General features: G+C 43.3%; 1 protein-coding gene across 22 annotated transcripts in view; it reads left to right on the forward strand.

Moving 5' to 3' along the window:
* Positions 1-19,079, forward strand: part of odad4 (outer dynein arm docking complex subunit 4) — a 100,051-nt gene that overhangs the window by 5,023 nt on the left and 75,949 nt on the right. For 20 of the 22 annotated variants that reach the window (XM_059638757.1, XM_059638758.1, XM_059638760.1 and 17 more), the window contains exons 4-11: positions 1,958-2,019; positions 3,187-3,355; positions 5,436-5,660; positions 6,491-6,698; positions 7,837-7,923; positions 13,785-13,981; positions 15,877-15,977; positions 18,699-18,798. In XM_059638757.1, the coding sequence (XP_059494740.1) occupies positions 1,958-2,019; positions 3,187-3,355; positions 5,436-5,660; positions 6,491-6,698; positions 7,837-7,923; positions 13,785-13,981; positions 15,877-15,977; positions 18,699-18,798 (1,149 nt within the window). The remainder of the gene's footprint in view (positions 1-1,957; positions 2,020-3,186; positions 3,356-5,435; positions 5,661-6,490; positions 6,699-7,836; positions 7,924-13,784; positions 13,982-15,876; positions 15,978-18,698; positions 18,799-19,079) is intronic. The other 2 variants (XM_048560898.2, XM_048560897.2) reach the window with 2 other exon arrangements.

Here is a 19,079-nt window from a genome sequence, read left to right on the forward strand (position 1 = left end):
CCCCACCCCCCATCTCTCTGATGTCAAGGCCAGGATTAAGCTTCATGTGGAGCTGCTGACACATTGGAAGTCACACGGGTAATGTGGCGGGAGGGATAAAGGGAAGTATAGACAAGGAAGGAGATGGTGGGGCAAGAAAATCCCTGAAGGGTGAAGGGAAGGAATTTTTCAAAGTAACCATCGAAAATATTGGAACATGGAAACAAAATATAATGGAAGTGGTATTAGCTTTGATGGTTTTGCTTCCTAATTGGTCCCCTGTGAGTGCACCATCTGATTCAGAGCAGGATAAGGGCTCCTCCTGGTGCTAATCCAATCAGAAACCTCAGCAATGATATTGTAGGAGCTGGGTGCTGCTGAGGCTGCCCAGTACCTCGACAGATCCTCAAACTGGAGGTGGTTTCACGCAGGTATTCAGAAATAGTAACTTCCCAGCGACAGAAGGCAAAGGGCCCTACTGGTTGTTGGGGGTTTCTGCATGTTGGGGCTGCCGTTCACAGTTGCAGCTCCCTCTCTTTGGCATGAATCCCCTGTCATTAATGGTCTCCACTGAACAGCCACCATGTTGCCAGCTTTCCCTCCAGCTGGGTATTTTATGATGTGGCAAGGCTAATGTTAAGTCCCGCAGCATAATATCTAGACACGGGTAATTCGGCATTGAAAGATTCAACAAATATTTGTGTCAGCTCGTCACATATGCATACTTTACAGTGAGAGGCACTTCAGTATCGGCTAATATTAACCTGTATTTGCAAACTGTATCATTCTTTAACCAATATGCCATGCTTCAAGAGGCTCCCACTAAGATGAAATTTGGGACTCATATGCCCTCATGTTTTGAGCTGTGATATTAACCTTACCACTAACCTAAGTTGGTAATATTGCAGACATAACATAGTGTGAACTCGGAGGAACACAGCAGGCCAGGCAGCAACAGAGGAGCAAGAAAACTGACTTCTCTGAAAATTTTCTGAAGAAGGGTCCCAACCCGAAACGTCAGCTTTCCTGCTCCTCTGATGCTGCCTGGCCTGTTGTGTTCCTCCAGCCCCACACTGTGTTATCTCCGACTCCAGCATCGGCAGTTCCTACTATCTCTGAGTATTGCAGATATACCTTTATAAAGTTCTGACCACTGACAATGAAACATAACATGACAGCTCCCACATCGCCTCCTCCCCCCACCCCAAACCCCACCTGCCTCAGGGAGTTAGCCTCCATGCAGCTGGCAGTGGGGGGACATTCTGTTGCTGGCAAACTGCCAGCTTTCCCATGTAACAACAATTAGGGGATCAATTGTGCAAACTGCTGCACAGCAGCATAGCTGATGCTCACCTTGACCAACCTGGTCACTGCTGAGAAGCTGCACTGAGATCAGGACAACACAACAGGAGACCTGATGTGACTCCCAGCTGCACCACCCCGACACAGTCCCTCCAAACCCCCACAGTTTCTCTCTCATTGCACAGATGCTGACAGATGTGCCGAATTTTCTTGCCATTGTCTGATTTATCTCGGCGTTCCTGCATTTACGGTATTTTGTTTTTGTAGTTGAAGCATTAACTGGCTGTTGAAGACAAGAATGTTGTGCTGTGATAGAGGGAGTTAGGAAAAGGGTAAGAGAAACCTCCTGCTCTTTAGATCAGGGGAAATCAATAAGGGGTCTGGAACTTGGGGAATCTTACAAAGACAGTGAGCGACTGAAGAGCAGACAGTGCATTCTGAAGATTCAGTCTCTATGTGATCACGCTGTGCACCGAGGTGTCCATCATTTCAGTCTAATAGAGTAACACAAGACAGTCCTGTGCTGTTTCGGCTGCACTGCATGCAGCTGGGGACCAGCAACCAAATAACATTGACAACCAAATGAGATTTACTCAGAGCCCTGAGCCACTTGTCTGACTATTTTACTTCCCAACAAGGAAATTCAGTGATTTAATAATTCATTTAATTCCCACAGGCCCTTCCTCAGTGAAGCTTGAAACTAGAGGTGACCTGTCCTTCTTTTACAGAAGAGAGGAGGTGAGCAGCTTTAGTATGGGCAAAACAGCTGCAATGACTCAAGAATTCACAAGGATTATAAAAAATAATTTCTCTAATTGAAGCAAGGCAATGGGTGGGAGTCACTGTTGGGTTTCAGGGATGCGGGAAGACATTGGTTTTGGGATATGGTAAGATTGATATTTCATTTTTGGAACTGAGAGTCAGGTCAATATTTATTGCCCATCCCTAATTACCCTTAAGAACGTGACAATCAGTCCATGTGAGGTAAAGCTTTCTTCAGCAATTTTGATACAACTGAATGGTGTGCTACGTCATTTCAGAGGGCTGTTAAGAGTCAATCACATTGCTGTGGGTCTGGGCTCCCATGTAGGCCACACCAGGTATGGACAGCAGATTCTTGCACCTAAATGACATTAGTGAACCAGATGGATTTTTATGGAGACCCAGTAGTTTCATGATGACCATGAAAGACACAAAGTTTCCATTCTAGACATATTTAATTTACTGATGTACAGGATGTTGGTGAGGTCTCTTCTGGAGTGCTGTGTGCAGTTCTGGCCACCCTGCAATGGGAAGGATGTTAGTAAACTGGAGAGGGTTCAGAAAAGATTTACTAGGATGTTGCTGGGACTGGAGAGTTTGAGATATAAAAATAGTCTGGAAAGGCTGAAACATTTTTCACTGTAGCATGGAAAGTTGAGGGGTGGCCTTGATGAGGGTTATAAAATCATGAGAGGCAAAGGTAAAGTGAATGACAATGGTCTTTTCCCCAGGGTGGGGGAAGTTCAAAACTATGGGCATATTTTTAAGGTGAGAGGAGAAATATTTAAAAAGGACATGAAGATCAACATTTTTGACGCGAAGAGTGGTTAGTGTGAGAAATGAACCACCAGAGAAACTGATAGATGCAGATACAGTTTAAAAGACATTCGGATAAGTACGTGACTAGGAGAGGTTTGGAGGGATAAGGGCTAGGAACAGGCAGGTAGGACTAGTTCAGTTTGGGAACATGGTCGATGTGGACTGGTTGGACTGCAGGGGCCGTTTCTGTGCTGTATGATTCTATGGTATTGAATTTAGATTAATCACATGTTGTGCTGAGATTTAAGCTGTGCTGTTGTTTAGTTCTATTGTTACTCCAGGACAATGAGAGTGGACTGATGACACTTTCTATCTCTCATCAAGAAAGCACTACCGCAAACCAAATCTCAACTGCGAAGGCAGAAATTAAACCTGAAGCAGCAGAGTATGAAAACAGATCAGGATGAGCCGAAAACCAACAAAACTGTCCGAGTTCTTCTGGGAGAGCTGTATGGAGACAAGGAGTACTTGGAGAATCTGCTCCTGGACAAGGGTAAATATCCGCTTGCTGTATAATTTCATTAGTGAGGAAGTAATCCGTTCAGTTGCTCACTGCGCAAACTGCTCGCTTGTGTGAAAACTCTAAAGTGACTTTAAGACCTTAAGATGTAGCAGCAGAAGTGGGGCCCAGGAGCTGGAGCCCAGGCTTAGCCTTTATATGTAATTAGGTTGATTGTCATATTGCCACAACTTATGAAAGTCTAATCCACCAACTCAATGCAGCCTCGAATTAAACTGGAAGATCTTCTACTCTTTGTGGTAGACAGCAGCGTAGCTTCCACAACAGCCCCCAGCCTTCACCACCCCATGTCATCCACTCCTTACCATCCAGCCATTAGGCTCCAGCATCAACCATTCTCACCCCTCTCTATGTCTGGGACCCCTTCCAGCCTCACCCAGGTCCCAGACTCTGGAGGTCTCTCGGGATACACTCACTCCCTCTTCCCTTCTCTCTCTGGTATTTAAAGCGAGACTTCCATAATGATCATCATCCGCCAAAGAGAATAACTTCTCTCTTCCGAGGAGGGAGGCCTGCACTGTCAGAGATGCTGACTTTCATTGAGATACCAATTCAAGGCTCAGTTTGCGTCCTCTGGTGGATCATCACCCATCTATAGTCTGTAACAGAACAGGTACATTCTCAGTGTTCCAGCCAACGTTTATTCCTCAATCACCACCTAAAACCAATTAACTTGTTATAACTTCATCACAATCGATGGGATTTTGCTCTGCACTGATTGGCTGGCATGCTTCCTACACTACAGGAATGACTGCACTGCCAGGAGTGCTTTGCCGACAATAAAGCCCTTTGAAATGTCCTGAGGTTGTGAAAGGTGCTACATAAATGCAAATTGCTCCAGGGCAGGCATGCACCACCAGTGAGAGCTCCAGTCTTTCTAAAACAACAAACCTTTCACAATTTTAAATGTTCTATTGAGCATTAAGAGGTTCTTTGAGGAGCAGGCTGGAAAGCTCATCAATTGCCCTGAACGTCACTGTTAGTGATGCAAGTGGCTGTCGGGAAGAGGAGGCTCAGAGAGAGGGTCCAATACTTCCCCGCACAGACTGAGAAGCTATTAAAGGAGCCCCTCGCCCATTGCCCCCAGCACTGATCACTCAGTATAGCAGCTACTTTTGGAAGGGGAGGGTTAGATTGACGGCTGACCACCTTCCTGTTCTGCTTGCCCAGCAGAAAGGCTGCCCATCAAAACAATCATTTAAAAATAATCATAAAAATGCCTCCCTTGATTCAGGGCCGCCTGATTCAGGAACGCCCCAGCTTGCAGCCAACTCTGCTGTTACCTGATCACACATCGGACAATTGACCTCAGTACCCCAGAGCTGAGGGAGAAAGGGAATAATAGGTGCAAAGTGGGACATGTGGAGATCAGTCCTCCTGAGACTTATCTGATGGTTTTGTTGCATATGGGTCTGGAAGGGTTAATCCTGGGGAGTACCATAAACACTGCCCACCCTGGTGATGTCTAATGGACTTGTAGGTAGAGCAGTTTAGAGTGAGATCCAACAGCCAGTCCCTCCTTGAATCTCGGAGAATGCTGGAGAAACTCAGCAGGGCAGGCACCACCTGTCGAGAGAGTTAAATCATCAAACCCAGTATGACACTTCTTCAGAACTGTCCTGTGACATTCAGCCAAACTTGCTGAGTGTTTTCCAACATTTTCCAGGTTAGCTTCTGATTCCCAGCATCCAGCATGCTATTAAACTGTAAGTGGTTGCTAACAAACGATATCTTGTTAATTACAAAAGCCTCTTCTAGCGAGACTGGGTAGTAGTTTGTCCCTGTCCCACACTACACCAAGCAGACTCTGCAGTTTCTGACACTTAGAAAAGATGATGGCAGCAATCTATATGGTTAGCATCAGCTCAGAAAGCAATATGAGCTGGCGCTGCCCATCCAACAGAGGCATTCCAGGAGACGTAAAGAGAGTTTGGCAGTGAAGGCTTGAGAAGGGGGCAGTTTGGGATTATTGTAAGAAATGTTGATGCATTTTCTTTATTGCGAGATTTACAGACAAAATGTTCCCCATTCTTCTTTTCCACTGTGGAATCAGAACTGATGAAAACCAGTACAGAGAGTGGGGGCACCATCCAGGAACTGATCATGAATGGGATCACATTCCTGGACTCACGCACCGAGTTCTGGAGGCAGCAGAAACCAATCTTTGCCCGAGACCGTGAACAGCGAATAAAGGCACAAAGCTGGAAAACCCAGAGGAAGCAAGCTGAGACAGAGCAAACGACTTTCATCCTCCAGCGCATGGAGGAGATTGACATGTGTATGTGAGAATGACAACTCCTCAAAAAGATCCTTCACTGTTGCAGTAGGAAATTTCACTAGAATGAATCTCCCACTACAGGCACCTGAGTAACATATAATGTAGTCAGATACATTACTCTCACTCTCCAGCAAACTGTTAGGACAGGGACAGCACAGGGTTAGATACAGAGTAAAGCTTCCCCTACACTGTCTGCATCAAACACTTCCAGGACAGGGACAGCATGGGGTTAGATACAGAGTAAGTTTCCTCTACAGTGTCTCCATTAAACATTCCCAGGACAGGGACAGCACAGGGTTAGGTACAGAGTAAAGCTTCCTCTACACTGTTCCCATTAAACACTTACAGGGACAGGGACAGCATGGGGTTAGATACAGAATAAAACTCCCTCTACACTGTCCCTCTCAAACACTCGCAGGACAGGAATAGCATGGGGTTAGATACAGTGTAAAACTTCCTGTACACTGTCCCCATCAAACACTCCCAGGACAGGTATCACTTATCTGTGTTCTAAATCATATGAACCACCAAGTCCCAGGGTTGACCCATAGTCAGTGCTGAGTCAAGAGGGATAATGAGACATTGTTGCTTGTGACCAAAAGCTGGTGATTATTGCTGGAAAGCTAACGCGTGAGGCTGTTGCATGAGGCTGGTATAGCCATTTGAGCTCGCACAGCAAGTTTGGATGAGGTATCAATATCTACTTTGCATGAAATCTGAGTGCATTAGTCAACGAGAGAGAAGTAGGGGAGAGGTGTGTCAGAGGGAGAGAAGGATTCATGTGGAATGATTGATGTGTCACCTGTCATTTCTGTCTTGTGTTTGCTCAGTGTTGGCTGATGGCTATCCTCAGGAATGTAAAACTAAGGCCATGGAGTTGGTGCAAATTGTGAAGGAGTGGTCACAGAGAGAGGTTCCTAACAAGGCCGAATTTCTGGGCAACCTGTACAACACCATTGGACTCGCCCAGGTTGAGCTGGGAGAATTTGAGGACGCTCTGACAAGTCATCAGAAAGACCTGCAAATTGCCAAGAAATTGTGAGTACAGTCCGCTGCTTGTTGCTGCCCCCAAACCATCCCAGTCTAGATAGCCAAACAATGACGGATAGAAGTGGATGCTACTTAAACTCATGGCATTCTATTTACAGAGACACGTATTGCTAACATGTGGCCCCTAACCCAACAAGCAAAGTTTCTAAGTCTGAATAGGAGCACAAGAGTCTCTTTAGTCAAAGCTATCCTCCTGAATACAACTAAACACCCAGTTAATGCACAATTAACACCAACTTTGAAGCACCATCACTGGAGCTGGTTTCAGCTTTCCGCAATAACAGTAGAGAAATAGTGTCCCCAGCACAGGTCCGAGGCTTTCTCACAACTTATCTGATCTTGTTGGAGAAGGTGCAGCCACTGCCGGGCATTTTCTGAGGAATTGGGAAGAAGAGGGAGGAGACGGGGAGGTAAAATCAGGCCTCTTCATTACCATTGTGATCCCTGCCAGAAAGTATTCAGTTAGAAGGACAGGTTGAGACTCACAGTCTAGACTCAGACAAAAAAGGCTGCTCAGTTGATGGAGCTGGGAGAGGGGAACTGATGTCTTGGGTAATAAGAACAAATAAAGGGCTTCTTTTAGCAAGGAATAAACGGATAAAGTGGATACTGTTTTCAAATCCCTCAATGGCTTTGCCTCTCCAATCCTTTGTGATCTCCAGTCCTGGCTTTTTAAACATCCCTGATTTTGATCGCTCTATCATTGGCAGCCAGGCCTTCAGCAGATCTGAATCCCTTTCTGAATGTGTCTCTGTGTCCAACCCTGTGATCTCCTGTCCCAGGATGTGTGTCTCAGTGATAAACGTTTTCTGATGAAGTGCTGGTGAAGCACGTTGAGAGATTTTATGATGTTAAGGAATTGTGTAAATGCTGCCAGTGACACTGCTCGGTATGTCTTGTGGCACTGTACTGCCAGGATGGCAGCTGAGCGTACGTCAAAGGCAGACGGAAAACCAAAGGTTCCCGGCCTCGGTATTGAGAGCAGGATTGACCGAAAGACTGAAAGTACCTGCCTGATTCCAAACAGAGCATCAGAATTGGACCGAATTAGCATGTTTAAAAACAGTATTAAAAACAATATTACAGAGAAGTCCCTCCTCATCATTGTTTTTATAATTACAAACAGTGACAACTTGGAAGCAAAATCAAGAGCCCTGGACAACATCGGCAGAGTGTATGCAAGGATTGGTGAATTTTCAAAGGCTGTGGAGGCGTAAGTATGAGGCATGATGTTGAGATGCCAACAAGGATTAACCTGAAACCCCATCAAACAGTGAGCAATCTGTCGGGTTCCAAATTCTGAAGGTGTTTTGAATGGGAAGATGATCATGTACTGGGGTAAACTACTAAGTGACAGCTCGTCCTGGTACAAGTCCCTCCTATAACCTGGTGAAGGTGGAGGAGCAGAGACCCCCTGTGTAAGTATCCTACCCGCCTGAATTGGGTTTAAGGGAGTGTGACAGAGGTGCTGCTCTATCAGGAGTGCAACATACAGATGTGACACCAAATCTCCAGCTTGGCATTTTTGGATAAAGCACTGAATCCAACATTGATTCCTCACTTGACACAGTCATTTCTGGAATTCCATTGTGTGGTTTGGTACCTGCATACGGATAGCCAATTGCTGCGACCTCCTTCTGATGTGATGAAGTAGAGTATCAATGAGTGATTTCTCACTCTCAAGTTCAGGGCTCCCCAAAATGGAGTTTGGGATTCCAAATGGGGTCACAAATTTAAATTTTAGGGTTTTGTGATATTTGCTATGAATAGTAACTGTCCTGCTAGACCTTTCTCTCATGGCTGTCTTAGCCAGTTCTCACCAAGGGATTGTGAAAATTTTCAAGCATTGATTTGGTGTCATAGTAGGAAAATGCTTGGGAAGCATCCAATCATCCAACATTAAATGGTAAAATGCAGGGATCTAAACAGAGCCTCTTCCCTTTTATTCTAGATGATTCCACATTAAAAGGTGAACTGACGGTAGTCCTGCTTTTGCATTAGTGAGATGATTAGTGGCAGTTTAACCTAAGGGTCACCATACCTCGGGTGAGGGAAGAGGTTGAGAAGGAGAATCTTTCATTGTAACGTCAGCCAATGGGAATTGAAACCACAATGAGGGTGTCGCTCTGTGTCACTGGTCAGCCATCCAACCAACTGAACTAATTGATAACCCCAAGTTCAGTATCGTGGTAATTAGTGAAGCTGGAAGCAGAGATTGGAAAGCAATATTGAAAGATGACATGAGAGAGAAAAACAATGAAGCAGCTGCATGTAGGAAATGCAGTCCCATCTGTTTTTGGATGTCAGGAAAGAGCAAACTATTCTCTAAATGGTAAATAAAAAACAGGAATAATAGAGGAGTAAAGAGATTTCAGGGTTCAAGTATGGAGTACACTAAAAAACTGTTGTCGAGTACAAGAGATAATTTAAGATTGTTGGCCTCTCTCTCAAGGGCAGTGGATTGCAAATCAAACAGAGATGGATAAACAGATATGAGGAAACATCTTTTTCTCTCAGAGAAAATTCTTTGAAATTTCCTTCCTCAAAGGCAGTGATGCAGAATCTTTAAATATTTTTAAGGCAGAGCAAGACAGATTCTTGATGACTGAGAGGTGAAAGATTATCAAGGGATTGTAACAATGTAGTGTTGACCTTAAAATCAAATGAACTATGATCTTATTGAATGGTGGAGTGGCCTTCTCTTGTTCCTTGTCCATGTGTTGGTGAGGATGGAATTTGGTTTCAGTTCTATGAAACTCTGTAGACACCCCTATTCATCCCTTCTTCAGTTTTACGTACTACATCTTAAGAAGGTACTGGCCTATGAGACGGAGCAGAATGATCCTGGGTCTTGGATTGTGAGGTTGCATTGATTAGGTTGGTATTGCCTTGAATTTGGAAGATTGAGGGGACTTCTAATTGAGTTAATATAAATGATGAAAGGAGGTAATAGTGTGGGGTAGTGGGAAACTGTCTCCTCTGGTAGTGGAAGAGGGGATATCCAGAAAAAGGGATAAAACATTAAAATTACAACCAGGATATTCAGGGGCGTTGTCATTAAGCAGTTCTTCATACAAAAAGGAGGTGAAATCTGGAACTCTTTCCCTTTGAGATTAAAAGGCAGTTTGTTTGAGATGGGGTTTGGTGGTCAGTCAGAAATTTCAGAATGGAGATTGATAGATTTTTGTGAGACAGTGTTGTGTTTCAAGACCAAAGAAGGGCCCATGAAATTAAGATTCCGGCCAGGTAAGATCTTATTAAATGGGCTTGAGGATCCAATTGTCCTCTGTTTTATGTATTGGGGTATTTGTGGTGGTGTCATTGAGCTAGTAATCCAGTGACACAGTCTAATGCTCTGAGGATGCGGTTCAAATCCCACCGCGACAGATGGTGAAACTTTAATTCAAAGACTAGTCTAATGGCAATCTACTAATGCCTTTTATGGAAGGAAATCTGTCTTCCTTACCTAGACTGGTCAACATGTGACACCAACAAGGTGGTTGATGCTTAATTGCTGACTGGCAATAAATATTTGCTCAGCCAGCAACATGCACTATCCAATGAATGAATAAAAAATAGAATTCTGATATCTATGGGATTCAAGTCTTTTTGATAAGGTCTTGCTTAATGTTATCGTCAGAACATAGAAACAGAGATGGACCATTCAGCCCCTCAAACTGCTTTGCCATGGCTGATCTGTAACCTCACTCCATATGCCTGCCTTTTGCTCGTATCCCTTAATGTTTTTTGTTTAACAAAAAATTATTTGTCTCAGTTTTAAAATTAACAAGTGATACAGTATCCACTGCCATTAACAGAAGAGAGTTCTTAACATCTATCACCTTTTGTGGGTAGAAATGTTTCCTCATATCTCTCCTGAATAGTCTGGCCCTAATTCACAGGCTATGCTCCTAATTCTAGAATTCCCAACCAGAGGAAATGGTTACCTTTATCCACTCTGTCTTGTCCTGTTGGTATCCTGAAGACTTTGATCAGATCACTCCTTAACCTTCTACATGCAAGAGGCATCTTGCTGTTGAGATTGTGTGCTTCAGTAGATTAACCATTGTGCCAGAACATTGGTCTATGGTTTTGTGCAGCACTTAAACATAGTGACTGGAAAATGCCAGCACTATGCTCCGTGGACTGATCTCAGCTGATTGGTAGAAACATTACTGTAATTGGCCTCAGCACTTCAGGCTACAAAAAGGCAAAATCAGTCGGGATTCCATCACCCAATAACTCTGTCCTAAAAGCATCTGTCTGTGTGGACCATCAGACAGGGCAGGATGAGGCTTGGATGTGATAACTGATGAACCTGCAAACACATATCATCTAAACTCAAGACAGAGAGAGAGCTAGGTACTTAGGAAAATTCATAAAATGTAACATTTATTGCGAGGCAAATTGCATACAAAAGTAGGAAAGTTATGCTTCAATTATACAGGGCTCTGGTGAGACCACATCTGAAGAATTGTGAACAATATTGGTTTCCATATTAAAAGTAGAATGTAAATGCATTGGAAGCAATTCTGAGAAGGTTTACCAGGCTAATACCTGGAATGGTTATTTTGTGAGGAAAGGTTGAACAGGTTAGGGATTTTGTGCTGATGTTTGGAAGATTAGGAAAGGTAGCAATAGTATGGTTTTAAAAGGTGTATTTTGCCCTGGTTTTTCTTATGAAGTGAGGTTGAAACAGTGGTATGAAGCAGACTGTTCCAGTTTAATAAAGTAAACAACTTGTGAGGCCTTGGGTTTCCAATAAATAAAAGCAGCATGAATGCGTGGAGGCAGGCTCCCACAGTTTTAGTTTAATTTTCCATAGTTGCTCGGCTTTTGAAGCTGATATACGTCTCCCATAGGACCATAAGACATAGGAGTGGAAGTAAGGCCATTCGGCCCATCACGTCCACTCCGCCATTTAATCATGGCTGATGGGCATTTCAACTTCACTTCCCTGCACACTCCCTGTAGCCCTTAAATCCCTGCAAGATCAAGAAATTATTACTCTCTGCCTTGAAGACACTTAACGATCCGGCCTCCACTGCGCTCCATGGCAATGAATTCCACAGGCCCACTGCTCTCTGGCTGGAGAAATGTCTCCTTATTTCAGTTTTAAATTTACCCCCTCTATTTCTAAGGCTGTGCCCACGGGTCCTAGTCTCCCGGCCTAACAGAAACAGCTTCCCAGCGTCCACCCTTTCTAAGCCATACATTATCTTGTAAGTTTCTATTAGATCTCCCCTCAACCTTCTAAGCTCTAACGAGTACAATCCCAGGATCCTCAGCCGTTCATCGGACGTTAAACCTACCATCCCAGGGATCATCAGTGTGAATCTCCGCTGGACATGCTCCAGTGCCAGTATGTCCTTCCTGAGGTGTGGGGCGCAAAATTGGACACAGTATTCTAAATGGGGCCTAACTAGAGCTTTATAAAGTCTCAAAAGCACATCGCTGCTTTTATATTCCAACCCTCTTGAGATAAGTGACAACATTACATTTGCTTTCTTAGTCACGGACTGAACCTGCAAGTTAACCTTTAGAGAATCCTGGACCAACACTCCCAGATCCTTTTGTACTTTGGCTTTCTGAATTTTCTCACCATTTAGAAAATAGTCCATGCTTATATTCTTTCCCCCACTGCTACAGCAAAATGCTTGAGTTCTTTTTCTCTGCTAGAGTTTTCTCTTGAGGTTTTTTCCTCTTGGATTGGAGATACAAAGCTTGTGAGACAATCTATTGTACTGAATTTGCCTTCGTCAAGGGTCTACATATTTGAGGGGAGATCTTACAAGAAACATATAAGATTATGAAGGGAACAGATAGGAAGGATGACAGGGAAGTTGTTTCCACTAGCAGGTGAAACTAGGACTAGGGGACATAGCCTCAAAATAAAAGGAAGCAGATGTAGGACTGAGGTCAGGAGGAACTTCTTCACCAAAAGGGTTGTGAATCTGTGGAATTCCCTGCCCAGTGAAGTGGTTGAAGCTACCTCACTGAATGTTTTTAAGGCAAGGCTAGATACATTTTTGAACAGTAAAGGAATTAAGGGTTATGGTGAGTGGGCGGGTTAGTGGAGCTGAGTCTCAAAAAGATAAGTCTGGATCTTATTGAATGGCGTGGGAGGTTCGAGGGGCCAGATGTCCTACTCCTGCTCCTAGTTCTTATGTTCTTGTGTGTGTTTATGGAATATTACTATATTGGAACAGTTGCTGTTTAGTAGTTAAATAACCTAATCTTGTGTTAAGTTTTCCAATAGAGTTAAAATTATACCAACTCTTTTTTTTACTTTTGTTTATATTATTCCTGTAGGGAAAGAATAAAATATGTTTAACATTGAGTAGTGTGACCAATCGAATTGTATCTAGAACACAGCACCTTACACTTGTCTTTAAATAAGATAAAGATTGGGATCTCGACTATCTACTTGATATATTTAAAGGGGGTTTGGTCTGGTCCATAACAGTAGTGACTTAACTGAAACATATAAGATCCTTAGAGGTAAATGAGGAAAGGATAGTTCCTTGTATAAAAGAATTGAGAACCTGGGGTCACTGTTGAAAACTTAGGTGTGGCCCATTTAAGAAAATTGGCAAAAAAATTCTCTGAGGAGGCCTTTGAACCTCTCTTCCTGTTGAGGCAGTAGGAGCAAGGTCTTTGAATATTTGTCAATCCAAGGGAGATAGATTCTTGTTATGTGAGGGGTTGAAAGGTTATCAGGAGCATGTGGGAATGTGGTGTAATTGAATCAACCATGATTTTATTGAACAGTGGAGCAGTCTCAAAAGGTCAAATGGCCAATCCTTGTGCATATATTCAAATGTAGAATCAGAGCCGATGAGGAAAGTGTTCCAGTTCCTAGTGTCTGTAGCTGACTACCACAGTCTGCTGGTTCCAACACATGTCGTGCCATTCTGGGTGGTTTCTGTATGACTCCATGCCAGTCTAGGCAGCATTAACTGAGTCACTGTCTATTGTTCATTTCACAAAATGCTAATTTTATGAAAGAAAAATTATGCTTCTAAAAATTCCTGCTTTTGGGAAACTGCACCATTTTATTTGGGATTTTCACAGCTGGACGGAGAAGGAGCCTCTAACGAAAACCCACCTTGAACGTACTTGGCTGTTCCATGAGATTGGACGATGTCACCTGGAACTCGGCAATAATGTGGAAGCTCGAGATTATGGTCTAAAGGCTTTGGCATCGGCACAAAAGACGGGAGATGAGGAGTGGAAAATGAACGCCAATGTGCTTGTGGCGCAGGCTGAACGTAAGATGGAACATTGTGCAAAGTCTTTCCCAAAACCAAACTTACGACATATCCTCCCATATTCATCCAGTTTGGCCATATTTGTAGCTTCAAATTTCTTTGGTTGTAACTTTCCATAATTTTGTACTAAAAATGAGCAATGCTATTGCAAACAAAATAATCTTCCAACACATTTGTGTGACAAATTTATAAATCCCATGTTTAAATTTGGGATGCTGCAGAATGCTAAGGGAGCTTGGTCTTAGGTTTCTGGTTTGAATATCTTTCTAACAGAAACTAGCTGAGTTCACACATGCAGAATGGAAAAGTCACTGCTTGAGGCGTGCTATACTGTTCTGTCTGAACTGTATTTGTCTGTCAAAGCACTGAAGAGTGTATGTTGAAGTTAACATTATTTCTGGCGGGAAATAAGATACAAGAGTTCATTGATCTAAAGTTTTTAAAAAGATTTATAGCTTGGGTTGTGGATGACATTGTAGACATGCTCGCTGAGCTGGTGGGTTTGATTGCAAATATTTTGTCACCCCGCTAGGTAACATCATCACTGTGCCTCCGGTGAAGCGTCGGTGTTCTGTCCTGCTTGTTATTTATATGCGTCGATTTGTTGGGATGTTTGGTACCACTTCTGGCTCTGTTTCTCAGTCATTTGTACACTGGGTCTAATTCAATACGTTTGTTGATGGAGTTCCAGTTGGAATACCAAACCTCCAGGAATTTGCTAAGTATTGGGACAATCAATAGGAACACCAAAAGGTGTCTTCAAAAGGGATGAGTACCCGAAAAGCACAATCTTCCATTACCTCTGAGACAGACCACAGCTGGAAGACACAACACGACCAGACTCACTAGTCACCTGACCATACATTAGAGACATTTCAGAAAAGACCACAAGACTACTCAGACCCCTAGTTATCAGGGTAGCCCACAAATCAACAACCACCCTACAATAGCTAATGACGAACATAAAGGATCCCATACTCAGAAACAGCAAAACCAGTATATACAAAATACCATACAAGGACTGTGAGAAACATTACGTAGACCAGACTGGAAGAAGACTGACAATATGGATACACCAACACCAACGAACCACCAAGAGACCAATTCTCACTTGTCTCGTACACATGGACAAAGAGGTTCACGAATTCGACTGGGACAACACATCCATAATTGCACAAGTCAAACAGAGACATGCCAGGGAATTCCTGGAGGCCCAGTATTCCAACTAGAACCCCATCAACAAACACATTGAATTAGACCCTGTGTACAAGCCACTGAGAAACAGAACCAGAAGCGTTACCAAACATCCCGACAAACTGAGGCATATAAATAACCAGTGGGACAGAACAGCGAACAGCAATGCTTCACCGGAGGCGCGCTGATGATGTTACCGAGCAGCGTGATGAAACATCTGCAATTGTACACGCTGGCTCAGCAAGCATGTCTACAACCTTGGTCAATTGATCACCTCAGGCCCACTATCCAAGATTATCTTGTATAATTGGTCACTGCCAAGGTTTTGTGTTAGATATAATAACTGTCCAGAATGACCAAATGTGACAGCTGGTTGGAGTTGGTGTCCCTTTGAACAGTGATCCTTTTAACCCACGCAAACTCCTTGCGCATCTATAAAATTGAAATTGACCTGTTGGAGCTTCCAGCTCTCAGCTATGCAATGTCAGTAGAGTTGAATCCAAGAGCTTCCCTATGGAGGAACGGGAATTTTAAAGGAAAAATTCTAATGCGCTTGTCTCATGTTGCACTTGGTGATGATGTTCTGACTCGCAGTAGACAGAGAGGAGGGACACTTGCTTCATCCCAGGGCACCAGGAGGAAATAACAGAGAGCAAATTCACACCATCCATAAGCCTTCATTTTTTAAAAAATTCTTCTAGTTAAACAAAGCAAACTTCAGACGGCAGTGACATTCTTCGAACAGGCATTGAGCAAAGCCAAGCTGCTGAATGATGAGCCAGCACAGGAAGCAATCTCAAACGTGAGTAATTCCTGTTTAACCCATGTTGTGTTTCATTGTTGCTGCTTTTCTGTGATTCAGAGGTATTGGGTCCCTGCTGATTCTGGGCAGATTCACCATCCTTTGAGTTTCATTGAAACTTTTGAAGTGTTCCCAGCTGCAATCACAGCTCCATTCTGCCTCCATGTCCCTTGGGATGATCCAGATTCTGTAACAAACTGGACAATTCTCTTCCTCCCCAGAACCCCACTGCATCAAACTGACACACATTTTCTTAAAGAATAAACCAAAACCGCAGCAGAAAAGTTGACAAAATGTAGCTCAAAGGACAAAAGAAAATTGTATAAAATTAAAGGAAGGGCCCTATAACACTACCAAAATGAGTGGTAAGCCTGAAGTTGGAAAAGAATTTAGATTTCAACAAAAGATGGTCAAGAAATGGAAAAGAAACAAGAGAATGTGAGAGTAAACCACTGACTGTGTAAATAAATTTTCCCTCATGATGCCATTGATGCCCTTGTCATTCATCTCATCTCAGTGTCCTTTGGTTCTCGACCATTCTGCCAATTCTGTCTCTAGAATCTTCATCGGTTTGAACACCTTGATCGAACCTCTTCTCAACTTTCTCCTCTTTAAGGAGAATGGCCTCAGCTTCTCCAAACTATCTGCATAATTATTTCAGTAATTATTTTCCTAAATAATTACTGCACCCCCTGTAATTTTCATCTTGTCTGAAAGATGGAGCCCAGTATCAATCATCTCCTTCCATTCTTTCTATCATAATGTAATCACTTCACACTTCTCTCCTTTGGAATTCATTCATCTATATAGAAAAAAAATCAGAGGGTTAGATAGGGTGGATAGGGAGAGCCTTTTTCCTAGGATGGTGACGGCGAGCACGAGGGGGCATAGCTTTAAATTGAGGGGTGAAAGATATAGGACAGATGTCAGAGGTAGTTTCTTTACTCAGAGAGTAGTAAGGGAATGGAACGCTTTGCCTGCAACGGTAGTAGATTCGCCAACTTTAGGTACATTTAAGTCGTCATTAGACAAGCATATGGACGTACATGGAATAGTGTAGGTTAGATGGGCTTGAGATCGGTACGTCAGGTCGACACAACATCGAGGGCCAAAGGGCCTGTACTGTGCTGTAATGTTCTATGTTCTATGTCTCCAGCCTGTATGTTCTCTTGAAATAATCACTACCCTCCTCACAATTCACAATACTCCCAAGCTTTTAGTATTTGAAACTTGAAATAATACCATATGCAGCCAAATCTAGATCATTAATATATTCCAAAAGAAACAGTGGTCTTCATTCTGGCTCCTGCAGAGCCTCCTCCCACAGACTGAACTGGTCACCGAAACAACTTCATATCGAGTTATCACTGTCGCTTTTATTTCATGAGCTCTAACTTTGTTGACAAGCCAGTCTTTTGGCACATTGTCAAACACCTTTTGAAAGTCCAATTAGACCACATCAATTGCATCATCCTCACCAACCCCCCCACTTCAGGAAATAATTCAACCAAATAGTTTTGATTGTATTCCAGAGGTGACTAGATATAGCACTTGGGGTGAATGGGATCAATGGTTATGGGGAGAAAGCAGGATTGGACTATTGAGCCGTGATCGTAATGAATGTCAGAACAGGCTTGAAGGACCGAATGGCCTCCTCGTGCTCCTATCTTCTATGTTTCTATGTAAACAAGGTTTTTCTTTAACATTCTGTTCTGGTTTTCCTTAATTATTCTTGATTTGTCCAAGTGACCGTTCATTTTGTCCCAAATGATCATTTTTAAAAGCTTTCCTATCACAGACATGAAACTAACCGGCAGGAGATTGCTGTTTTATCCTTATGTCCTTGTTGAACATTTGTAATTCTCCTGTCCTCCAGCACCACTCTGTTTTCTGATAAGGATTGGAAAGCTTTGGACAGTGCAGTTCCCCAGTCATTGCCCTACCACTCCCTATCCCCTCAGCTTCCTCTCTCAGTAACAATGTTGCTACATCTCATCTGGTCCAATCTTAAATACATCCGGCCTTTCTAATACCCACTCTTTTCATCCAGTTTAGCCCATCCAGGGTTTTAACTGCCTCCTTTTGGCAACATCTTCTCCGTTGTGTAGTGATTGTAAGGAGGCCAGTCAGGTGGGCCTCACAGAGTATGAGTTCCCTGAACGGGGCTGTTACCCTGGTCCAATCAGGGAGCCCTGGCTGACAGATATAAACAGGATTGTCAGGGGTTCTAGTCACTGTCGGAGCTGGCTCTGAGCCAGCAGGGTCAGTGTACGCTCACCAAGTCACCCTCTATTTACACATGCATAGTACACCCCTTACCTACCCTTTGTGGAGTTATTTCACCTTGACAAAGGCAAGTACAAAGTGTTTATTCAGTACCCTGGCCGTGCTCTCTGCCTTCTGCACAGATCTTCTTTTTGGCAATTAAGCAGTACTTTTTGTGACCTTATTATTATGTGTATCCTTAAGGAAAACTTTTGAAATTGTTTTAATAGCAACTGCTTGGCTCCTTTCATACTGTGTTTCCCTGGACCAAGTGAGATTAATTGTGCCACTGAAATGGCTGCCTACCTCTGATCAAGCACGTTGTACCAAGCCGGGAGTAAACGCCAACGCTTGGTCTTTTGTCTTTACTTCATGTGCTGCAATCTGACCATGTGAGAAACCGTTTACACGTTTGTGTCTGTCAGCCACGTTAACAATGCGCTGGTTCCACTACAGGCTCTGAAAGATAACAAAAAGCAGATTGAGCTGGCTGAGCAGGCGAAGCAGACGGAACTTGAGCAGCTACACGAGAAACAGAGAGCTCATCGGCTGAAACGTAAGAGATGTTGGTGTGCCCGGTTGCATTCACTTAAACACACACAACACACATTCAATAAGCTAGACACATCACCAACCACTGGCAGGTGCAATGATACCGAGGCTGACATTTCTTACTTTGTATCTTAGCTTGAGATCATATTCAAGTTATTTATTTCTACTGTTATACTCCAGACAGCAGTATTAGCACTAAAATAACAGTATTTACATGGTATAAATGGAGGTGGCAACATAGTGGTCATGTCACAGGAGTGGCCATTCAATGGCCTGGCTAATGGT

The sequence above is a fragment of the Stegostoma tigrinum genome, chromosome 31 (assembly GCF_030684315.1).
Source record: "Stegostoma tigrinum isolate sSteTig4 chromosome 31, sSteTig4.hap1, whole genome shotgun sequence".
In the NCBI taxonomy this organism is placed as follows: Eukaryota; Metazoa; Chordata; class Chondrichthyes; order Orectolobiformes; family Stegostomatidae; genus Stegostoma; species Stegostoma tigrinum.